We start from the raw sequence: 26056 nt of genomic DNA on the forward strand, positions 1-26056 counted from the left end.
AATGGATGAAATATGTTACAAGTGTTGTGCAGAGCTGGTTGAGAGATAAGACATAAGCAGTATGTGTTGAGAATTGTGCTTATATGTAGAAAGATGGATGTAAGCGAAGGAGAATAGATGTATATTCACAAAACAACCTGCACTGCATAGAGCCTTCAGCAGATGGAGTTGTAGATCAGTAGATGTTGTAGCCGACATGATTTCCTTCTCTATGCTGATGGTGCAGAAGTTGAGGACCAAGCATGAGGAATGATGAAAGTATTGTTCCTGCACACAGTTTCCCCCAAACAATGAGTTTCACAGGTAAAAAAAAAAAAAAGCAACAGTTGGCATTTTTTATAGTCTGCACAGTGTGAACCACATGTGTGCTGAACTTAACACCTCTGACTCACGCGGCTCTGCTCTCTGTTACAGACTTCATTAGTAATTGATTGTCTCCTTGCCCGCAAGTCTATCTGGCAGCAATAGCTTACATTTGTTCTTTTTTATCATCTTTGCACTTAAAGCAACTCTTTAAAAAAAAAACTCCAGGCATCATATGCAAGAAGATTGGGAGGGAGCGTTGAGAGTTTCAGAGTGAATGAAAAAACTTTATAACAGGGAAAAATCAAGATCCTACAAGAATCTTAAAGAGAAATTGCCAGAGAACATCAAAAGAGGGAACTGTAAGGCAAATTTGCCCTTAATAAACGCTCGTATATCACTGAGTCAGTATGTTTGAAAGTGGAGGCCCAGTCTGTCTGGGCCCTCTCTTGTGAACGTGTAGGCGCTGAGTGCCGCCTGTCAAAACAGCTGGCAGCGGATCATGACGGTCGCTTATCACGACAGGATCTTTTTCATCACGAAATATGACTCCCATCGAGCAATGATTCATCCAAACAATGTGCTGCGAGCGAGCCAGAGGTTTGCTCGTCCGTTAAACATGTGATCATCCAGCCCTTTGTCTGGGAATTGGCCAAATGCAACAGGGTTTAAAAGGAGTTGATCATCTTCAGCGGATCATACTGTTGAAGATACTGAATGACAAAATGTGTTTGTGTCTGTAAAAGTTTCTTATCCTATTGTGTTTAACATGTTAAAGAGGCTCTACTTTCTTGTATTTATACACATACTAAACATACCTTTTTGGTAAAATGTAATCAAGTTTAAAGTTCTAATCATCCCCAAAGAAACACTTGACCAAAAGTGAAACACTCACCTCCTGCAAGCATAACATGCTTCTGAAAGCTTCCTCCTTCACTGTGACAATGGCTGTAGTCAGTTTGGATTCAATTACAACAACAGCAACCCAGATTAACTGCAAAAAAAAAGACAAAAAAAAGAAAAAGTAGAATGTCAGTAGACACTTCAAGCTAAAACTGCAGCACAGAGAATATATCCCCTGTTGATCCATATGTTCACTATGTTCACCAAAATTTGACTCCTTCACAAGGGAGCAAGCCACAACTCTTCAGAGCCACTCTGTCAAGCCTTGACAGTGAGTTTCTGATACTCAACGCGTTGGTTTTCAGTGCAGTACTCCTTTAAAAAAAAACTGGTACCACAACATTTATACAGGAGTTATAAGTTGTAACAAACATTGACTTTATGAATGTTAATTAATAATCTTATTAAACCATTTATCAGAACTTTTTGGTTGCCATGGCAAAATTTTTTTGGCTAGGTTGGTTTACACTCCTGCAGCAGGATATTTGTCTTTTTAGCTGCAGGAAATTCTGATAACAGTCCATTTATTTAAAAAATATTAATATTTACAGTTGCAGATTCAATGGATTGTAAAAATCCTTTATCAATGACTTATTAGCATTTATAATTACTAACTTTAGCTGCTGGCTTATTAGAATGAGAGATATTCATGACCAATTAATGACTTTATAACTTTTATAAGTGCATACTTGAAGGACTGTTAGAAAATAAAGAAACTCATCAGCATTTATTAATTACTTTTATATGAATGACTCATCAGTAAGAGAGCTTTTTGTCACCCTGGTAACCTAAAACATTTTTTTCTTCTTGTTATTGGTTAACAGATGTATGAAGTATTAGTAAATAATTACCATTAGTTACAACTTATAAACCCATTATAAAGGATGCCTTTTGAGACAGTGGTACTACCACAATGCAGACGTATTATCTTGTATGCGTATACTCTTTGGTAGACGCCATTGTGGCAGACAACCATAATGCAGACACATGCGAACAAGATGATTATCATCTTGTGCGCATGCAGGAGTATGACGCCATTGACAGACAACCAAATGAAACAGACTGTAATTAATGTTTGATTAAAATTACGGATTTCTCTGGGTTTGAAAATTGTTGGAAACATTTGGGATAATGTAAGTACCCAATTCAACAGAATGTATAACACAGGTCTAGTTGTCTTTAGACATTTTAATGCAGAATAGTTACATATTATAGCTTTAACATAATTATCTAATGCCGCCATATTTTGGGGAACTTTGAGGTGCTTGACAGAAAAACAGCCTTTACTATTGATAGGTGTCTCTGTTTTCTGATAACCTAGCTTCTTTTTTGAGTGTTAAGGGCAGCTCTCATGTGTTGAGGTTAAAGTGACACAGTGTCTGTCTGGTCAGGACGTCTTTTAGTGAATTAGCTGGTGTTGATCCTGACCTGACAGTTAATCAGAGGTGGCATCAATTAAACAGTGTTCGGCTCCGGTTGCTGTCCTGCGGCGCTGGACGTTTTGTGCACTGCTGACCCCTGTGACTCATACACACACTGTCATGGCGAGCAGCCGGAGCCTAGTTAACCACCGCGCCAACCTGGACCCACCCCGCTCCCCACCGCAAGGTGACACTCAATTATGGATGACCATCATTAGAAACCAGACACGCCGGAACACAGGCTTGCCCAGACTGACACACACACACAAACACTGTGATGGGCACAGCGATTATTCTCAGAGACACCCAAGACTATTGAAGTGCTAATGGAGTAACACCATCCATTTCATTCCATAACCAATGCACCTGTTACCCCTTTTGGCCTCCAGCTAACCACCAGTATGGATTGTCCATATCACTATCATTATCAGCACTCTAAATCAGTGTCAAATTATGATATTACCCAAAACATTTCATGGCAACAAATTTGAAAAACAGTTTTGTTTATCATACAGGAAATGCAGTTTATGGTATTCATTGAGTTAAGGGGGTCAAGGCTGGGGCAGCTGCTTATTGGCTCTTTTGTTTTGGTTCTTAATCCTGCATTTGTTCTTTGAAAGAGGGAGCACAAAGGACACATCTCTCATCGGTCATTAACACGGATTAAGCTGCAATACATCAGAATGATGGGATACACAGTCATGCATCCACAATGTGAACACACATCATGCTAGCGGCATGGCTCAAGGGACGGCATGGTTAGTCCACCAGACTGAAATCTCTCAACATCTACTGCATGAATAGCCACCAAATTTTGAACATTCATTGCTCCCAGATGATGTATCTCACTGACTTTGGTGATCCCCTGACTTTTCCTCAATCACGACCATGAGGTTCACATTTGTGGTTTTGAGTGAATTGTCACAGCTATTTGATGAATCGCCATAAACTTTGGTCCGCACGTTAATGTCACGCAGGATAAATTACAATGGATTTTGTCATCCTCTGACTTTTCATCTAGTGCCATCATCAGGTCAAAATATGTGTCCAATACTTCAGTTTATGACCAAATATCTACAAAACTAATGATTAACATCAGCTGTACTTTGTGTTCAGTGCTAAGTAGCAAATGTTAGCATGCTAACATGCTAAACTAAGATGGTAAATGGTAAACACCTGCGAAACATCAGCATGTTGTGAGAATTTTGCTGACATTTGCTGACATTAGCATTTAGCTCAAAGCAGCGCTGTGCCTATAGCCTCAGAGCTGCTAGCATGGCTGTGGGCTCTTAGTCTTGTTACTAGCTACCCACAACCACAAGTGGTGTACAGCAAGTGCACACAATCCATACTCGACTGAACCGAAGACCATATGGATTTACAACCTCTTATGACTGGCACAGAAACACAAAGATCATTTAGGACTGTTTCAATCTTCCTTGTTTGGATTCAGACAGCTGTAAGACTATCTGCTCTGAGGCTTCCCTAATAATCAACTAGCTCAACCACAAAAAAACAAACATTAGAAGAAGCAGTAAGTAAAGACAAGTAGACATGTCCAGGCATGTTTGATGCCTTTAATAATGCTAAGAGCAACTCCCAGTGACCACAGCTGGCCATCTCTGTAGCGTCTTACCCAACAGGGCATGACAGTGGTTGAAACTTTATTGCAACTTAACCTACTTTCTGCCGTATTAGCAACTGAGAGCAGGAGAAACAGAATCGAGAGGTGAAGTAAAGATGTAATGAGGTAAAAAGTGGCTCTGGATGTATAGATTCCCTGAATTTGGACTGTCAAATATTGACCCGACCTGTGGAAGACATCAGGGATTCATAAAAATGTCAAGTTTCCAATTCTTTGTAAATTGAATGGCCTGAATTAACACATGACAGAAGAGCTTGTACACACATCACATGTGGTTGTAAGACTGCAGGGTTGACGAGGTAACACCTGCGCGCTCCAAGAGTCCAAGCCACACTTTTATTTGAATCAAGCTGAGTCTGTTTTTGACCTGATTTTCAACCTGAGAATCACAAAAAAACAATTCTCAAAACCTTTTGACCATCAAGTGTCAGAAAATTACATAGACTAGTAGATAATGATTGTGTGTTCATATTATGCATGTTATGTACTCACATCTTGTCATTAGGGACAAAAGTCTCAAGATTTAAAGAAAATTGCAAGTCAGTTCCAAGTCTTTTAGGTCTCTGAATGCTGACCATTAAAATGAAAAAGCATGTTGACAGTTTGCATTCAAAGCTGTGTTTTTACTTATTTAACTCCAGTTCCTTTTAATACATAGGCCTAATAATTATAAGGAATAGTTCGACATTTTGGGAAATATGCTTATTTGTTCTCTTGCCAAGAGTTGAGTTGATGAGAAGATTAAAACCACTCTCACATTTGTGTGCTAAAGATATATAAGCCAAGATGTAGTCCATGACATAATCCTCATAAAACCACATCTTATTTTTACTCAAGCTTTCTGTTTCCAGTCTTTGTACTAAACAAAGCTTCATATTTAGTGCACAAACATGAGTAGAATCAATCTTCTCATTTAAGTCTTGGCGTATTTCTCAAAATGTCAAACTGTTCCTTTAACTATTTATTGTGAGTGGTGATGCATGGCCTGCCTGTCGCTGTCTGGTTTTCTATTATTGCAGGATTTTACCAGATCTAAACTTTACTTGACTCGAAGGTTTTTGCTTTCAAGTTTGAAGTCAAGTCTGCGGGGGAGTCAACTCCAAGTATGTCAAGTTCACCAGTTCAAGTCTATGTAAAGTCTCAAGTCCTAATTTTTGTCTTTCTAGAGTCCAAAGAGTCCAAGTATGAACACCAACCTCTGTCTCTATGACACAAACTAAGACAAACACACATAAACACACATTTACATACACGTAGATATTTCACTTGAGACATTAAACCAGATCCTCTTTGTCTGAGAGCGGGTTTGAAGCGCTGCTGCTTTCCACTGCACAGAAGTACAGACTGCTTTGCTTTTTTGCTGTGGCTCTCATTGATCACTCAGATTAAACACACAAAAGTGAAAGTGTCACGGATCACCAACTGTGATCATGTGATCATTGTGTTTTAAGTTGCCTTTTGATGTCGCCTTCACAGGCACAGATGGAACAATGTTCACTGTACCGTGTATGTAAGCACAATGGTCCAGTAGCTATGGATACATCCTTATGTTTAACATGTATTATTAATTGATTTTCCATACATTGTTTGTCCAGTTCTTATGCAATGCACCATTCAGATTCTACTACTAAACTTAGTTCTCAATGGGGAGAGGATCCCCTACCCCCCTTCATGTGTCTAGATCAAAAGAAGCTTCTTTTATGAGCCCCTGCATGAGTGTTAATATGTTTTAAAGAGCTTATATTATAGAATGATATTTATAACCTTCATTAGTTGGTCAGATTAAAATAAAAACAAAATAATAACTGCCACTGTATTTCTTTTGGTTTACTTAACTTGACAGGTTCGCTCTTGTTTGGAGTATTGCTATTGTGCAGTGTGAATGTGTGTGTATGTCTGGTACAGTATCAGAGCTTACTGGTTCATATCACTGTTAAGTAGCCAGAGAGGTAACTGGAGTGGGCGATGTATCCACCTGAGTGGGTTCAATCTGTCCTTATTGGGCATACGCAGAACATGCATCCAACATCGCGCGCACACACACACACACACACACACACACACACACACACACACACACACACACACACACACACACACACACACACACACACACACACACACACACACACAGAGTATCTCATTACAGCTGCTGAATTATTTAGCAGCCACGAAGCAGCAACCAGATTCCTCCACCTCTTTGCAGCACGCCTCAATATTAATGATCCAGAGACAGTGACATGAGGAAAGAAGAGTGCAGAGACAGAGGAAGCAAGTGAGAGACAGAGAGAGAGGGGGGTGGGACTGAAGACACACAGATTTGGGGGAAAGATTGTTTAAGTTTGAATTTTTTTTGTGGTGTATTAGCTTTGCAGTTGTATGACAAATCATTTAGCGAGCACCTCTGACACCCTCATAGTGCTCCAGTAAAGAACTGGCTTCCTGCAGTAAAAAGCTAAACATGATAAAATGGTCAAACCTGTGCTGTGGTTTGTTCATCAGTGTGAAAAAAGACATATATATACTGTATCTGTTAAAATGATTTGACTGTTGTCATTTTGGTCCTGGTCCCTACCACAGCTACAAATTGTAGCTTGAGAGGAGTCATCAGTTTGCCAAGTGAATAGTTGTGGTAACACCGACAAAATCCTGAGTTTACCAAACATGTAAGGAACAAAGTAGGAGCTACTTGCTAATTAATGAATATTTAACAAGTAAATAACTCTGAATCAAAGACTATATAGCTTAAAGTTACTCGAGAACAGCTAATATACCAGCATCTAATTATTATTAATTACAGCTGCACAAAGTCAAGAATATTACTAACATCTTTATCATATTTATTTATCACATTAGTTACTATTTTTCTCTATTTTAGTAAAGTGGTGTTTCATACTGAGTTGTAGGATGATGCACAACTTTACCAAAACAAACACAAAAGTGAAAGTAAAGAGAAGGTAATCATGAGGTAATGCTACATTCATAGTCACTCAGCAGCCTAATTAAGCAAAGCAGCCAATATCAATGCCACAACCTGCTAGATATGTAAGCTAGTGGTTAGATAAAAGGACTTTACATAAACAAAATAGCCTTTAGCTGGTGATTGATAGTGCTCGTTAATAGTCTGGAATTATCTGATTCATTGAAGGATAATTTATCAATGGAAACTTTTCATTCCACTACAACACAGTAAGATGACTCAGTTAAGAAGGCCGGTTTATAATTTGTTATTATATGTGATCATGTGGCGTGTTTGTGTGTGAAAAAAAAACAAACTTGTATTGTATTATAACATAAATGTAGTGTCAGTGAGTGTTGAAAGTGTTGAATCAAGTGGCAACATCACAGCTGAGTGTAATAGCTAGAGAGACAAATCAAGAAAACTCACCTCCAAACATTTCCCTACTTAACCTCTAATATCTTTGCAGCTGAGAAATCATAAAAAAAAATTGCAACACACACAAGAAATCAAATCTTTTTTCTTTTTTTTACTTTAACTATTTGCGCGAGTACAAAAATGTATTTAATAACAGCGAATACAAATAGAACCATTATTCAATGTGCATCCTGCACTTCACATTGTGATGGGTGAAGGTTAACATATTGAGATTCAAAAAGAAAATTGTAACAGAGTCCCAAAATCTGACCTAGACCAAATGCATCCTTATCACTTAATGTCTCCTGTATGTAGTTAGAGTTAGATTTTTTTGGCACTGCAGCTTATAAATGTTGTTGCTTAAAGGATCACTGGGATAGTAATGCAAGAAAGCATGAAATCATAGCTTTTGTAGCTGCCGTTAAAATGTCCGTGCACTGCTGCCTTACTGTATATCTGCACCCTATTTCATCACAGGCCGGCATTTCTGAACTGCTTTCCACATGTTCCTAACCTCAGTCCTATCTCTGCCACTCTATCATGTCCTATCATCTATGTGTCAATAGTCCATGCTGTGTAGCTGGTTCTTCCTGTCTGTTTTCCCCTGAAGCGCCGCAGGAAGCAGCGGCAGATTCAGATCCGCCACCCGACGCTGGAGAGATGAACGTAACTGAACTGAGTTCCTCTTGGCTCCATTCATGCCTCCTCCTGCCGTCACTCTTTCTCCTCCTCCTCCTCCTCCTCCTCCTCCTCCTCCTGCTGCCGACAGCTCTCTTCTCTTCCCTCTCTCCTGCCTGAGGCTCTTGATGACCAGAGTGTGTTGTCTCTGTGAGGGGAAGGCAGGAGGTTTAGACCCGTTCACCAGGAGTCCTGGGGGCCCAGGTCGGGTCAACCCTACCCATGTCATCTTCCTACCCCGTCCGTCTTTGAGCCCCACGTTGCGCAGACGGGGCAGGGGGGCAGAGGGTGATGTCTGCGTCGTCTCCATGGTGCCCAAATGGTCTCTATCCGAGGAGTGTGTGGTGTGTGTGTCGGCCTCCAGGAGCATCCTGGGAGAGATACCGTTCTTCTCTGACGAGTAGAACGTCTGCAGCTTCTCCAGACGCTCGTTGATGCTCAGGTGATGAGAATGATCGTCCTGGTGGCGGTTGTCATGGAAGCAGTCTGACCCGGGGTCTGCTGCGCCGTCCGATTGCGTTGTCCTGAGCAAGTGTGTGTGTCGGATCGGTCTCGACATGCTGCTGTCTCTGATTGGCTCAGCGGGTAAGGGGACTTGGCAAGGGGCGGAGTCACAGAGTTGAGATGCAGAGCTTTTAGGAGGAGAAAGATGGACGAGTTCCCTGTCTCCGAACACAGACACTGGAACACACAAGCGTAAATGTGCAGCATGTCACACTCTGTCATGTCACGCTGTTGTATGGATGTAACTTAAATAACTTCTTACCCTCGGGAAACAGAGCCTCTCTGGTGTCCAAGGTGATGGCAATCTCCTCGTCCGTGGTCCCATCCTCTGCAGACAGTGGGGCAGGGGAAGGAGAGGGGAGGCGAGGGGGCACAGAGGGGGAGGCAGAGTGAGGAAGCTGGGGTAAAGAGGGAGACGGGGGACGGTTCTCGTCATCCTCTCGGTCCTTTTTGTGCTGGTGCTCAGGCCTCTTCCTGCTGCTCTGATATTCGGTTATTTGTTGGGCTTTCAGAGGTCTGCTGGACTGTTTTGAACCTTTTTCATTGGTTGGTTCATTCTAAAAGGAGGTGCAAGAATGTTTTTTACAGGCACAATTGTGTAACAAAACTGTTGCTATCTCATGTCACCTGAAATTGTAAATTGCCTCAAACAAAAAATAGTTTGCAAAACTTTCTCTGCTTATACAAAGTTCATTTGATTATTTGCAAAAACACACAAGTCATTTGGTTGAGCGCACGCAAAGGCCATTTCTTAACTTCTTCTTCTATATTTATCCATACACTGTAGCTGCAAAGATTAAAATGTGCAACACAAACCATGACAAAACAGCAAATGCCAGTTTGGCCAGTTTAGCTTCAATAGTTTGCACTGGTTTTAATAAACACTGTTTCATCAAAAAAGTTTTTCTCTGTAGCTCTATCAGAGCTTATGCTGAATACCACCACTTTATAACCACAAAACATTTGTGTAAAAGCCTGATATTCCTTTGTATCATAGAGCTCCATTGACTTCTAGAAATGATTATTAGTCTAAAATTAGGATTTGTTAATAGTAAAAAAGTAATATCCTTTCATGGAAGAATATCACTTTAACATTGCTTAGCGTTCACTGTATTTGTGTTTATGATGTTATTGACAATGTCAGCATTACCTGGTGCTGAGTCTTTGGCTCAGTGTTATTTCTCTCCCTCCAGGTGTTCTTACTGGGAAGACTCCAGTCATTGCTCCCTAGCTTCTGCCAAAGCAATCATTGTTAGCTGTTTAATGAATAGTTTGACATTTTGGGGGAAATTTGCTTAATAGGTTCCTTGCCCAGATTTAGATGAGATGATTGATACCACTCTCATGTCTGTACTGTACATGTGAAGCTACAGCCAGCAGACAGTTAGCCTAGCTTAGCATAGAAAATGGAAAACATCTAGCCTAGGCAGATTTTTTTTTTACTGTTTGACAGAGCCCAGATAACTGTTTTACATCTTTATGCTAAGCTCAGATAACTGGCTTCTCAAAATGTTGATCTATTCCATTAAATGTTCAAGGCAGAACATTAGAATAATAATATTTATTCATATTTACACAGTACTGACTTAGCTAAAGGTTTTATTATTACAAGCATCAGAAAAGCCATATGTGTGTGCAAATGAGGTGTGAACCTTGCTGGCCTTGACTCCTTTTTGGCTCCTGTTGAGCTTGTTGAGCAGCAGATGATAGGAGGCCATGATGGCGGAGGGTCTGTTGATGGTGAGTGTGTGTATGATTTCAGAGAGGGAGTAGCCCAGCGTCTCTGTCATGTATGCCAGCACAGACGAATTGAGATCCTCTGGACACAACCTAAAGAAATAAAAAGGGATTGAAAAGCAGTTACAAAGACAAAGTGTGAAGAGCGAGGCGGAGAGAAATCTAATGGGTTGTTAAGGATTTGATGGTGAGGAATGACCAGTAACGGAAGGATTCTGGTTTGATGACTTTCAAACTGTGAGCGGAGCAGAGCTGGAACACTTCTTGCTCCATTCATGTGGATTTCAGAAAAAAAGATGTTATTGCCAGAGGGAGCCATACATGATTGCATTTCCACACTGCATAAAGTGATAAAAGCCTTTTAGTCATGCTGTAATACACAAAGCTGCTACAATGCTGACCACAAGAAATTTCATTTGCAGTGATTTCCCTCTTGGTTGCTTTGCCCACATAGCTGCAGAACTTTCCTTAATGAGAGAGTTTGAATGTCACTTTGCTCTCATATTTCAAATATTAACATTAATAATGCAATGTAATATATTAAAAAGCATATGTAAATATATAGAGACGAGTATGTATATATATTATATTATGGCCAGATATTACCTGTTTTACTAAATATATGTCGGCATATTACATCTGCATAGAAAGAAAATCTATTTCTGGTTGCATGAGGGTGTAGTCATAGGGTAAATATCTACCTGTTTTTATGTGAGAGTGTGTGCAGTGGTTTCTTGGCATATCCCTCATTAATCCATCTCTCCTCCATCGCAGCTCTGACACTGGGTCTCTTAGCTGGATCTGGCTCCAAGAGAGACAACACAAACGACACGGCGCCTGCAGGATAAACACGGGTGAACGGGCATTTAAATTCAGTGATTTCTGCATTTGGGCTGGTTGTTAAAGTTCTTAATGCCAAATCACAGGAAAAAAAACACTTGTCTATGGAGATTTCTCTTGTGTTCATACCGGATAAACACATGAAGATATAAAAAAAAGACTTTCTGTCTAAAAAAGGCTTTGACCCAGTCACCTTATGATTGGTGTGGAACACTGCAATAAATAAAAAAAATAATGAATGTTACAGTACGCTTAGCTAGTTAGAATTCATCTGTTTGCGGTTAACGTGGTTCAAGGATATGTTGACATTCAGACGGGCAGAGAGAGATCATTTAATCACTAATAGCTCTACCACCCAAGCCAAAGCTGTGTAAACGAGATTGAGATTTTCTGTATGATTCTTTTTCATGCACACCCAAGTTTGTACCATTATTACGATGATTTAATGAAAGAGCAAACGTTGCACAGTCTGAATTAATCGCTCCGAACATGCCTGATGTCACTCATTGTGGCGTCACTGCAACTCTACCGGAGACAAGGGAGAGAGGCTGGGTTTCCCTTTAACGAGAACCAATTCAACCTGTCTGTCTCTGACTTGTGACAAACAGGTTTGGTAGTTTGACTCCAGATGGGGATTCCTGATAAGCTCAACAGTCTGAAGGAGCAGACGGATTCAAACAGGACAGCTGCCACACGACGGACGTACAAGCCAAGACTTCTTTATTCCAGTCTCTGCTATCAGTTGCCTCGCTCTCAATGACACAGGCCAAAGCAGATTGTATTAGCAGGTCAACTCAATTTGTTTGTAAGTGATCTCTGTAGCTGTGGTAAAAGGGTGTCCGTATTTATTTCCATAATAATAAATGCATCATCAAAAACAGTGTTACAGCAGATAAAAAGATGGAAATTCTAGTTGATTTGAGTGTATTAACGTCTTGTATTGTGTTTGTTAGAAGAGGTTTTTTTTTAAATTAGTTAAAAAAAAAAACCCAAAACAATTCAGATCTGAAGAAGAAGAAGTCTGAATGTTAATGTCGATGTCTCAGATGCCCGCCTGTGGCAGCAATACAGCTGTTAATCTGATCTTGCCACAGTCTCAGGGCATCAGAGCCGCACTGGTTTTCCCCACAGTAACAGGAGCTATGTTTGTTTGTGGTGACATGGCGCCATGACAGAGCGTAATGGAGTGACTACGTGTGTGAGAAAGAGAGACCAAAATAAAGCGGAGAGAAACAGAGACACTACGGCCACTGTGTACTCGGTCGAGAACGTGTGGAAGAAGAAATAAGTGAAACAGTTTTTCCTTCGATTCTCCGTCAAGACACGTCTGCGGTTAAAAAAAGACGACTAATTCCCAGGATGTGTTCGGAGTGACTCATTTCTAAACTTTGCTTTTACGGGATTAACATTAATACATGCTCAGGATATCACATCCAATTTAGGTCTTACCTGCGCTAAGCTCGGGGCACTCAAGAGCTACTGTAAATCTGAAATTGAGGAAACTTTTCCAAGTAATTCACTTTGAAGAACATCTTTATGTTGATCTTTTATATTTTACCAATTAGTCTATTGTTGGCCATGGTGTTTGGAGCTTGATGGGCTAGACAAGCATAAAAGTGTGTGTTGTGTCCATCTTAACCAACGTCTAGACTCAAAGCAAACACCCTCAACTCACTGTGTCATTGGACAGTTACAAGTAGATAGATTGATAGACAGACTTTATTGATCTCAAAATTGGAAATTCTTGAGTATACCATGGTAACACTGTCTTTGTTTTAGTGAAGAAACCACTCAGACAGGTGAATTTACCTTTGCTGACATCACCAGGGATGCTGCTGATCTCTCCACTGACCATCTTCTGGTGCAGCTGTTTGATGTTGAAAGGCTCAACAGTGAAGGGCAGGGTCCCTGTCAGCATGGCAAACATGCTCACACCTCTGCACACAGACGAGAAAAATGTGCAGAAACCCATTTAGTATGACGCACACACAGAAAAATCACCCTTTCGTTCAGATACTCTGCCCATTTTGCATTAACAAAGCTACAACGGAAGAAGCCAGGCAGCAGGCCTCAACAACAGACACACTGAGACTTTATCACTTACACGGACCAGACGTCCACTTTGGGTCCATACTTCCTGTGAGCGAGCAGCTCAGGGGCGGCGTAGGCAGGACTTCCACACTGGGTGTTGAGAAGCTCCAGAGACAGAGATTCAGCCTTCAGAGTGTTACTCAGGCCAAAGTCTGTGTGAGACATTACCACTTTAACAGTGACGCACATGTAGAGATGCACTCAACGGCTAAAACAGGTTCTGCAATATCCTGATCTGTCTGCATCAGTAGACTGCACAATGTCAGTAGGATGTCATTAGAAAACGCAGGAATATCAACATACCCACAATCTTTATGTTGTTATGTTCGTCCAGCAGGAAGTTTTCAATCTTTAAATCTCTACAGAAGAAGAGAAAGAGAGCTGAGAGGTCAAAAAGTTTTTTTTTCCCCCCTCAAAGGAGAGTGTTTTGGAGCAATTCACTTTGACAGACACTTGGTTGCTTGTTGAATTTAAGAACTTCCACAATATGCGTTTGGTCTTACTAAGCTTTTTCTGTGTATTTATGGACAACCAAATAAGACCAGACCCACAGAAGCAAAGGAAAACCCAACCTAAATTTGGGTTTGGGTAGAGCTCCAGCTAAAAACATTGTTAAAAAATTGTTTTACTTGCAGTTTTTCAGGGTGACCATTTAGTGGTAATTCGGGGAAATGGTTTGCTTTGGACTCCAGAAAACCTGTACCAATTAAGATTTTCAAGTCAAACTGACACTTTCGTGCACAAGTGGAGCTTTTCACTCGATCATCTCTACCAAACCGATCTCTTTATGTTCACCTCACTCCCCTGAAAGTACCCCAACCTCACCACCAACCACACTGCCTGCTTGAAAACTACACAGCTAAATGAAAATCTGCGGTAAAGAGGGAGAGATCCCCTATAAACTATAGCCTGGGAATCAGCCATATTCCTTTCATCTGCCTTCATCTAACCAACAGACACTCCCGGTCACAAAAATCCAGAGAACCCTGCTCACACAACCCAAGAAAAGTTCAAAGACAGACGGAGGGAGAAAGAGGGAAAACGGGCAAGAAAGAGCAAGAGCAGACATTGTCATAAAGTAGAAAATGTATGTGGTAAACCTAGTGAATGTGGGTGGCAGGAGGTGCGTTTAAGTGCAAATTTTCCATCTATTTCCAGTTTAATCATCTCTGTGTGGGACTGTGGTGGAGAGAGTGTGAGTGGATGATTGTGTGTGAGCATGTGGGGGTGTGTGTGTGTGAGAGACAGAGAGAGGTGCCATTGAAGGGTTGAGAGCGACATCGTTGAGGGACTTCATTAGAGAGGAAGTCCATGATGTTGTGATGATGTGTGAATCATGGCGCCGGCGCAGGATGATGAAGTCATTGCCTGGTAATCACATTCCCACCTTCGGAGGAGCCAAAGTCTTAAACCAAAGCCCAGCGCTGTGCATATTGTGTGTGGTTGCAGTATGAGTGTGTGTGTGTGTTAGTATTGGGTGTCTGACACCTACACATACTAAAATGCCACAAAAATAACTCCCACAGTCCACTGCGCCAGATATTGCCTTTCTTGCAGAGTTTTCTTCTCTGTAGGCTGTTAATGCCCTGCAAACTACTCTTTGTGTGTGTGTGTGTGTGTGTGTGTGCACGTGTGTGTGTGCTCACAGTTGTGTACGTGTGTTTGAATCTACAAGGTCTCACATTAACATCCACCGCACAACAAACAGCCACTGTTGGCAGGTAGGTTTTGGACTCTCATCATACTGGACAGTGATGTTTCGAGACAGTAACGTTTGAATGCCTCTGTGGTTTTTTGCTCTTTGGTTTTGACAAATTTCTTATTGAGCCAAACACATCAAAAGGGAAACTTTCTTCTTCAAACTTGCTCCTGATTGGCTGAATATCAAACTGGCTGAGTGAGCGGAGTTTTTGTAATTTGCAGGTCAAAAGATGTCCAGAAGTTTAGGTTCAAACTGTGCTAAACTTGTTAGAACAGTGAAAGTTTGTTGATGTCTATGTTACTATTGTTTTAACAGCATTTCAGTGACTATCAGTGTGTATTTGGGACCTGCTTCACATTGATATAGTCATTAAATAATGATTATATGTAGAGTAGATGTTTAAAAACTTTAACTTCGCCCAGATTTAACTTAAATTTGTACATATGTTTTGATCTGAAAGTGAGCAAGCAGAACTGGTGTAGCAGGGATCAGTGTGGGAGGGAGTCATATTTTAAATGGACTGCCTTGTTGAGAGAATGGCTGTGATTGGTGTGTGACCGATTAGAAACACTGATTCAATCAGCAGGCTGTCAGCTGATTATAGCTGGGGCGTATGACTTCCTTATCCTGCATGAACTAACGCAATGCTTCATTTAGTGTGTAAAAATGTCAAAAAGAACCACAATGTGCATCACCAGGTTCCAGAGATAACTATCTTCAAACATTTAGCCAAACCACCGGTCAAATATATGAAAGGTCTATTTGCAGTGATATGAAGTGGAAAAAACAACCAAACCTTCATATTTGAGAGGTTATTAATGGCAAATGTTGGAAATTTTTGCTTGATAAAGGATCTCAATTATTAATCAGTCATCAGTATCACCATCAAACAAACCTGCTAGATGAATAAATGTAAATGTTCTGATTTCAGCAGTATTGCCAACACACAAAAGACAACCAAAAAGGACCAAAATGAGTACGATGCCTTGTTTCTGTAGCTAATATTTATAAATTATTTTGAAAGGTACATTTTCTTTCCTTTACTACCACTCAGAACATGATCAAAATAGTTAATACTGGATTCTACATAATGAAGAACATCACAAGAACTGAATCTATACAGAGGAGGAAACGTAGATCGAGAGAAGCAGCAGAGTCAGAAGTTCAGTGTATTGTGTGTGTGTGTGTGTGTGTCTGGTCTCACCTGTGCACGATGCCGTGTTTGTGCAGATGTTCCACTGCGGAGAGGATCTGTCGGGTGTAGCGCCGCACCTCCCTCTCCTCCAACCTCTTCCTCTCACATATCCTGTCCATCAGGTCTCCTCCAGCACAGAGCTCCATGGCCATGTAGTAGCTGTTCTCCGTCTCCAGAGTCTGACACACACACACACACACCAACATTCATGTGTGCATTTATCATGTATGTAGATTGTTCAACACACACACCACTGTTAGCACTGATGTAGCTGACAGACTCTTTTTTTTTTTACCTCCAGCAGGACGACGATGTGAGGATGTCGCACCATCTGATGAATCCGAGGTTCTCTCTTCATGTTCTTCAGCACATATGAGTCCTGACGTGCTTTCTTCTTGTCAATCACCTTAATGGCCACCTAAAAACAATAACTTTTAAAATTTGTGCCATGATGGTGATCACACAATCACTTTGGGAGACGTCCAGAACTCCCACAGTCCTGCTGAGAGATGTTTCAGTAGTTGTTGGTTCAGAGCTTTGTTCAAGAGAACTTCAAAAGTAGTTCGTTAAGCAGATAGTACTGCTCAGTCACTTTCTTCACTATGACTTTTTCCACTTATAGAGCGATTTGAACCGATATTCTTCCAGTCAGAAATCCTAAATATAGATTTAACCCCTTATCTACCTCACATGCAACTCTAATTTTAAAAGTAGCAGCAAAAATCTGACTGAAAATAATCAATTTCTCAACCTCACTGCACGTACTGACCTACTGTTTCATACTGTATTGATGCTCTTCCTGTATTGGGAACTTTCAAGCCTTGTGTGGATCATTTTGGCCACTATTTGTGTTTTCAAAATGAATTTCACTGTCATATAATCATGATGGAATAAAAAAAGAGCTACAGTGTAAATTAAATTCCTAAAGGTGTTGAAAATGATTCAGCTTATTCAGATTGTTGGATATATATACGTGGCTGTAAATGATAGCAAACTGGTGCTATGATATAAATGTAATAAGGTCTTATATAAAAAAAAAAATTGTATTTTGTGATTTAAGTCAAAATTAAAATCCTACCGTCTATCTACAACAGTGTGTGTTTGCATATTTGCAGACTTCCCCTCTTGTACCTGGAGAGGGTAACAAGGGTTAAGAGGAGCAAACATCTCCGGAGATAAGTTTGGCAATTGCCATAGCAACCAGGTCAGGTACATACGAGCCAGGGTCAGGGTCTTAGCGACTGATGAAAGAAAGTTACACACAAATACACACATGCACTGCCTTCACTACACAATAAGTACACGTCCATATGGTTTAAAACAATAGAAATGTCTTTTAGGCTATTTGGAAGAATTTTGCACTGGTTTTGTTTGCTTAATATCCGTGATACATCTTTGTAATGGCGTTTAAGCAGCATTTGATTTTCAGCCAACTTGAACTTTTCTAAGACTCTAATACAACACATATTGAGCAGGAACACGTCCACTTCACTCTTTAAATCTGCCGAGCAAAGGTTGTGTTCTTGTAAAATCCCTCTAAAACCCATAGTTATGAAATAAAGTAATTACAGATGCGTCTCTGGGAGTTTTGTACACATAACAAGAATAATAATAGGCCAGCGCCTCCTTCAAACTCAAATGAGCATAATTATCAGTTGCAAGTGTACAAGGCACAAATTGTATATGTGTGATCTTTTTCTTTGCCAATGTGCTGACCCTCTAGCCTGAAACATGTTATTTGAACACAGCTCACTTCAATTCTCAAATCACGGAGACGACACAGACCTTTTCCCCCGTGCCGATATGTAGCCCCTCCATCACTTTGGCAAATGATCCCTTGTTGATCATTTTCCCCACCAGGTAGGATCCCACCCGTTTGGAGTGGGGGAAGCTCCGCAGCAGCTCCCTGGGGACCTTCAGAGAGGGCAGAGACAGCCGCTCCCGGCCCAGCGCGGAGGCTTCCCACTGGGACACACCGCGCTCTCCTTCGCCTCCTCCCTCTGCCACCATGCCCTCCGGAGCGGGCTTCACTGCAGCAGCTGGCATCCCGCACAGGGCCCGGGCCCCATGTGGCCGCCTCTCTCACACACACACACACACACACAATCAAATCCAAAGGTAAGATAGTCCACGTAGAACACACATACTAACCCACATAGATACACATGAACACACACACAATGCTTTGGTTGAAGTTGTTTCAAGGAGGGAGAACGCTGCTGAAAATAGACGCAGAATCCAAATTCTTCTTCTTCTTCAGGGACAGGTGCGTGTCCTCCACAGTCGGGTAAATATATAAATTATTCCAGACTCTTTTCTTCTTTGTTTTCGTTTTCCTTTTAACAAGCACAGGTGCCTCAAAGTGTTTCAATCCAAATGTGCAGCGCTGAACACTGGCTCCTCTCTCCTTCTCTCACTCCGTCTCTCTCCCCACCGGTTAGTGGATGATTAACCGTTGTGTTCAGGTCAGTGATGAGGAGGACATTCTACACCGCAATTACCCCCCCCTTGCACACACTAAGGTACACATGGATACTCGGGAGTTACACAGTAACCATGCAAACTCTCTTACTTTACTTCCTTGGCTCCCATTTGAAATCTAATTTCTTTAACTTCTTCTTCTTTCAGTTTCTCACTGACACCATCTTGTAAACAATGTGGCTGGTAAGAGAGAGGAGGAAGATAAGAATAATTGTACATCTCCATTACTGTAAAATGTACCAAATCCATTATTTGCACCCAGGATTGTTATTTATTTTTTTGTGCTTGAGACCAAATGGTTTCAATCTGTCATCCTTCAATGATACTTGCGTGTATTGTATATGTTGAAGGAATAGTTCAGCATTTTGTGAAATATGCTTATTCACTGTCTTGCAATGAAAAGATCAATACCACTCTTGTGTCTGTATGTAAATATGAAGATATAGCCAGTTAGCTTAGCTTAGCACAAAGACAGGAAACCAGCTATCCTGGCTCTTTTCACTTTGGTTTGGTAAAGAATAAACAAACTAGATGTAATGAGTTAGTGAGCTTTAGAGGTGCTGGTAGGTGGATTTTGTAACGTTCTGACAGATATGAGAGTAGCTTCTTCTCATGTCAATCTCAACCAGAAGGTAAACAAGTGTATTTCCCAAAATGTCAAACTATTCCTTTAAATCTGTCATTGCAGTCTGCTTTTCAGGAACTGGATAAAATAGCCTTTGCCTGTCATTTCATTTTATAGTCTAAATTGGCACAGCACAAAATTAGTCTTAAATAGGATTCATTCCAGAGTTAATTATATTAAAACTTCTCCTAATATTACAATACAGCTACCAACTTCATCACTGATCTATGAAGATTAATTAACTTTTGTTTACCCCAGAGAGGTCAGAGGTCAGGGTCAACAACAGATCAGCAGCGGTGGGGATTCATAATCTTTCTTTTCAACACTTCAGAACAAGATATCTGCTGGATTTAGACCATGAAATCTGCTACAAAATCTATAATAGTTTCCATGTTTTTACTTGAATGGTGAGTTTACACAAACATCATTTCAAATAAAAACCAAACTAGAGTTACAAGGTTTTTAAGCAATATAATATGGGCAAGAGGGAGCAGAGACGCGGAGTTATGACAGTGGTGATGAATGGAAAGCAGCAGTGAGGTTTTGCACTGATGGCTGGCATTGAAGTATGTCTGCTTCTCTGCTACTGTGTGTATTAAAGTGCGTGTGTGTGTGTGTGTGTGTGTGTGTGCGTGCGTGCACGTCAGGGTCAGATTGCAGTGTGTTGCCGCTCGATTCTTCTTCACTCAGCTGATGAAAGGAGGGATAGAGCCTTATATCCGCCATGTAACCCAATACACTCGCACACTCTCAAACACACACAACCTTACACAACCTTTAACTGAAAGACTGTAGTAACCAATTGAAGCGTCTAGAGTTACCTTATTTCGTTTTAAACATGTTGATACTGTATAATTTGATTTGGCGTTCACAGCAAACACACAGTTGCAGCCGCCATGACAGTCGACTTCCCTCTCGCGCTCACTCAGGCGCCGTTAAACTTGGTCTAATCGCAATCCAAACACTTTGTCGACCATTTTTCACTCTTTAGGAGCAGCCATGCCAACATTTTAAAAACTCTTTACGAGATGCAATCAGCATCTCTCTGCAATATTGACCAAATCAGGTTCCAAATTATGTAAGCCCTGATGAAAAAAGACACATATAAAGTGTACGCTGGTGTCAACACTTTTTCCAGAATATTCTGAAATGAGCCGAAAAACACAGAAGCGGTATGCCATTAGTGGTTTCACACTGCAAACTGCTGTGAAAACAACCTCCATCAAGAAAATCATTAGTCAAATCTCACATCCTAATCTCGCTGTTCTTCTTCATGTGTGCATGTGCGCACACACACACGCCAGGAGCCCTACACTTCATAAAAGGGTCTTAAGGCCGTAGCATGTGTGGGAGGAGGTGTTAACACACCCTCCCTAATGCCGGGGAAGGGTGTCAAGCTGCATCTGGCTCTGTATTACACAGACACAGAGGAAGAAAAGGAAATAAAGGAAGAAAGAGAGGACGACAGTATTGCAGAAGAAGGGGGGTGGGGGGAGCAGTGTGCTGTGTCCATGCATAAGAAAGTGATGGATGAGGGACAGGAAGTGAGTGAAAAACTAACTGAATGGAGAGACAGGATGAGTGAAAAGGAGAGAAACCAAGCTTCACAACTAAAAAACAAATGTGAATTAATAAGATCTCGAGAGGCTTATTATATAACCTCAGCGCTGCCATGCTTAAATGTTTTGCAGAGGGTTTTCTGTGTGTGTGTGTGTGTGTGTGTTAATGTGTGTGTTTCCATGGTTCAGAAAAGGTCATTCTCACTGCCAGGGACCACAGTCTATTTGTGTGTGTGTGTGTGCTTTTATACACACAAGTTGTTTCTAAAAGCACTGCAGTGTGTATGTTTTTCAGGCAGTGTGTCTTTGCATATACACACATGCATACATAACCGTCATTTACATGTATTGCAGTATAATTACGCTTGTATACATAGTCAAGCCTGTGTGTCTGTGTGTGTGTCTGTGTGTATGAGTGTGTGTGTGTGTGTGTGTGTTGCGTTGGTGCAGAGGAATGCTGGCCTGCCTGTAGGACTTGGCGAGCTTCTCGGCGGTCACATTAAATGAGAAGAGAAACCCCCTTCTGCTTCCTGCCTGTAATAAATGGATCCCCAGCAACCATTAAGGCATATTTTAACACCAAATAACTCCCCAAAACCACACTAGAACAGACACAGGCGACCCCCACCCTCTCACCATCTCTCTCACTTTCTGTCTCCTACTTTCTGTTTCTTTCATTTTCTTTTTCTGCCCTCTCATTTTATGCTAAAAAAGAGAGAGGAGCTTAAAGTACGATCTTTTCGGTGCCACAGCATGATGCACTTCACAGTCGTACTTTGTAGCCTATAAGAGTGTTTAATGAGAGTTACTGACAGCCTTTTCTTTGCTCTGCTGCAAAAGATTTAACGTAGACATTTTGTTTGTTGTCGTTAAAATACAAATACTAGGTTTTCAAAAGGCATCCAGAAGTTTCATAGTGTAATACAAACCAATATTGGATTCAAAAGAACTGTTCTCTTGAATGATTGAATGTCACGACAAGTGAAGACACACGACTGTAGCGAGGAACAAACCTGTTGCACTTTGGTTACAAGACAGTCTGGACAGGATACGTTACCAGGCAATAAAAAAGGCATTGTACTTGAATCTGTTAAAAGTTTAATTTGACAGTAATAACAAGTTTCAAGAGGAGCAGTTCGACATTTCAGGGTATACTCGGAGATAGATGAGAAGATTGATAGCCCTCTGATGTTTGTACGGTAAATATGAAGCTACAGCCAGCAGCCAGTTAGCTTAGCTTAGCAACATAGACTGGAAGCAGGGGGAAACAGCTAGCTTGGCTCTGTCATGGCTCTGCCTAGCAGCACCTCTAAAGCTCACTAAACAACATGTTATATCTTGTTTGTTTAATCAGTATAAAACCCATGTGTAAGAACGACAGTTTGTGGTTTTATGGGTTTTTTTTGGTGGGGGTTATGGGCTGGACTATTTCCTGCTTGGACACAGTGACTTCCTGGAGTCTTGTCGTCCCAGTGAGGTTGCCAGACAACCAGCTGAGAACCGAAGAAGTCACAGCGCCTGGCCAAGAAATAGCCCTGCACATAACCCACTGTAAAACCACAAATGATCTAAAAACCGATGCGTCTAGTCTGTGCAGTAAAAATTAGAGCTGCAACAATTAGTCGATCAACGAAAAAATTAATCTGCAACTATTTTGATAATTGATTAATCGTGTTAAGTATATTTTTTAAAGAAAAAATGCCAAAATTCTCTGGTTCCAGACTCTTAAATGTGAATATTTGCTGGTTTCTGAAGTCCTCTGTGATAGCAAACTGAATATCTTTGGCTTGTGGACATTTTAGATTGCATCTTGGAGTTTGGGAAACTGATTGACATTTTTCACCATTTTATAGGCCAAAGAACTAATCAATTAATCATGAAAATATTTGACAGATTAAACGATAGTAAATAATTGTTGCAGCCCTTAAAAAAATTACATGTGTGTAATCTGTGTTACACAACCACTTGCACTAGATATTCATGGATAAATGCAAATTTGCTGTTAGATTTATGATAAAATGATGACAAAAAGATAAGAGTAATGAACATATTACAAGCTATAGATGTATAAGATGTATATAATCATCTGCATGGACACTTTTGTTTATAATCTGATTTCCATATAAGTCTAGCTTTTGTGCAACTATACAACATGTCTGGTCTTCAAATGTGTTGAAATGCAACTGTGCAACTGTTGCACAAAATTTGTTGTATGATGGATTTGAATGTGCTTTTGTTTATTCTATTTTTAAGTGATTCTCATGCTTACAAAGTTTTGATTTGATTGATTTTAATCTGATTTATTGATTGAGGCCAAGATGCTACAAATGTGTTATAAAACATGCCTCTGACCTACACAGTGTTACAAAGGCTGTGAGCTGGTTTTGAACCTAATATATGACCTTTGCTCCTGCTGGACCAAACAGGCGTCCATGATGAAAAGGTTTATTCAACATGCTTGCTATGTCTATATATTACAATGTATTCTTTTCCAGCACAGATTATCAGTAAGTGTTGCTCTCTCTGGTGTCCACCTCTGTTACAGTTTCCGGAGCTGCTGTCCCTGTCTGCCCTCCAGTGGACGTAACAGACTGATGCATGGCAACTGTTCCCAAACCCAATAACTCCACTGAATTAATCAGCAAATGAAAAGAAAGGGGATCATTGTTTGTTTCTTTCTCCCCCCCTGCCCCCACCTCTTTCTCTCTCTCTTTTTTTGTGTGTGTATATTTCTTTGTAGAGCACAATTTATTCAGTTGTGTGGCAAAAACATGAATTAATCCTGAGGCAGCAGATTCAGAATTCTTTTGGTATGAGTCCCACATCATAAAGGCTTTGTTTTTAGACTCATAAATGAAGCACAGAGAGGAAAAAAAAAGGTACAAACTAATGCACTCACACTTGCCTTGATAGACCAGAACACAAAGCTTTGTCAGCTATTGCTTTACAAAGTCTCACGCTCACCACCTGCAACCATAACCCACAGCTGAGTGTAACAAGTGTGTAGCAAGTTAACACCCATTGTGTACTGGTTGTTGTCAAAAGGGATTTGGGGAAATGTAGGAAATCATTAACTGAAGTCAATGAAGCAGCTTGAGGGAAAGTGAGTCACTTCATCACAAAACAACTCCTGCGATGCAGTAAATAGCGAAAGGCTAATGATGTATAACAGCATGAGAGAAGGCATGGACGGACTTGTTGGAGAGCGATGACGACGGAAAAACAGCTGATAATAAAAAAGAACACTGACAAAAGTCAAAGAAGCAAATATGCTGTTAGCGCTATAGTTCAGTTCATCATATGCTTTCAATTAATTGATATAAAACATAATGTTGCTCAATTCTCTTTACAGGATTGGACCTTGTTGTGATGAAGTCACTGTCTGCCAATTATGGTGCCATCAGGAAGGGGGCAGCTGGCTGTCAATCGACGAGGACGGGGCCGCAGCCTCGTCGACGTGTCATCATCCATCAGTCTCACCCGCCATGACTTCACGGTGTCATCATCAGTCCGCGCGGCATAGCATGTTGAGCATGTCATCAGTCAGTGCCTGCATGTTGCTGTGGTTTAAACCTCTCGTGTCCTGCGGTCTCAGCTTCACTGAGGCTGATTAGAAATGGTTCTCCATGGTTTCTAAACAGACAAACAAAGCGCTGCACTCTTAAGACTTTAAGCCGTGTGTCTTCCACATCATATACTGTGGAGGCAGAGGACAGACCAAACCATGGCTGCCCACAGAAACATTTCAACGAGATCAGGTTGCTTCGGCACTAAATTCAGCCAGAAATCCTGCTGAATTACCTCTCTAAACAGTTAGGGGAAGTGTGTTTTGTGAAAGCGTCATATGCCAAGAAAAACTGAAATGAAGAAAAGGCAAAAAAAAAGAAAAAAGAAATAACACTAGTAGCATACTTTGATTTAAAGCTAATCTTTTAACTCAATTCTTTACAAAGACAGTGAGGAGATATTTCAGTGATGAAGTATCAGTTAAACGTGCAGAATCAGTTTCCAACATTTCAAATGCAAAAGAGCTGTAGTTTAAACATGGTGAGACAGCACAGATGTTATCTAAAATATATATATAATATATATTCAGTGGTGGAAATAGTATTCAGATCCTTCACTTAAGTAAAAGCAGCAATACCACACTATAAAAATACTCCATTACAAGTAAAAGTCCTGCAAGTATTAAGAGTGAAATGTGTTTAAATGACCCAAAAAACTGAAAAGTTCTCATTATGCATAATGGCCTTTTTCAGAGTGTTATATTATTATATATGTTATATGAGTAGATTATTATTATTCCTACATGTAGCATTAAACATCCATTACGTGCAGCCATAAGTTAATATCTTAACATTAATTTCCTTTAAACTCTCTACTATCAGTATAGCCAGAAACTGTTTTTAAAGAACTTATTACATTAGGCTACTTTCCATCACTGGATATATTTTCATATTTCTGTATAACGTCCGTCTTATCTAACTCGATCTGTCGGTGTTGAGTTCTTGACAAAAAGTTGACTTTTTGCTTTAAGTTTCACTGACTGTAAAATCCTTTTGTGCTGCCTTAAGGCTCACTGTGTGCAAAGTATTGTAGCTCAAACACTCACACACACACTCACTAACACACACACACACACACACACACACACACACACAATACATGTGCTTAAAAAAAAAAAGTCTTTCCCAGAGCCTCAGTCCATCACACTCTGCTAATCCCACACAATCCTGACCAAGCCTGAAATGGGAGTTTGTGTCACGGGTGGTTTAGAGGTTTTCTACTGTCAACAAAACACTGACGGGGAGCTAGAGAGAGACAGAGAAAGTGATAGAGAGAGAGAGAGAGAGAGAGAGAGAGAGAGAGACAGAGAGAGAGAGAGGGAGAGAGAGAGAGAGAGAGAGAGAGAGAGAGGGGTTTGAGAAAAATACAGAAAGAAAAGGATGAAAAAGCGCCCACCCCTTTGAGTTGAGAGGCTGAAAATGGAGCGTTG

At 40.7% G+C, this 26056-nt stretch overlaps 1 protein-coding gene across 8 annotated transcripts in view; it reads right to left on the reverse strand.

Annotated features, from left to right (window-relative positions):
• Window positions 1-7740: 7740 nt before the first annotated feature.
• Window positions 7741-26056, reverse strand: part of LOC121882450 (hormonally up-regulated neu tumor-associated kinase homolog A) — a 122617-nt gene continuing 104301 nt past the window's right edge. For 4 of the 8 annotated variants that reach the window (XM_042390719.1, XM_042390718.1, XM_042390720.1 and 1 more), the window contains 10 exons: window positions 16691-16813; window positions 16405-16574; window positions 13802-13857; window positions 13512-13650; window positions 13217-13344; window positions 11269-11404; window positions 10483-10660; window positions 9981-10067; window positions 9093-9387; window positions 7741-9007 (listed from right to left, as the gene is read on the reverse strand). In XM_042390719.1, coding sequence (XP_042246653.1) covers window positions 8208-9007; window positions 9093-9387; window positions 9981-10067; window positions 10483-10660; window positions 11269-11404; window positions 13217-13344; window positions 13512-13650; window positions 13802-13857; window positions 16405-16574; window positions 16691-16753 — 2052 coding nt within the window. In that variant the 5' untranslated portion in view covers window positions 16754-16813 and the 3' untranslated portion in view covers window positions 7741-8207. The other 4 variants (XM_042390717.1, XM_042390716.1, XM_042390715.1 and 1 more) reach the window with 4 other exon arrangements.

This window comes from Thunnus maccoyii, chromosome 17, assembly GCF_910596095.1.
Source record: "Thunnus maccoyii chromosome 17, fThuMac1.1, whole genome shotgun sequence".
Taxonomy (NCBI): domain Eukaryota; kingdom Metazoa; phylum Chordata; class Actinopteri; order Scombriformes; family Scombridae; genus Thunnus; species Thunnus maccoyii.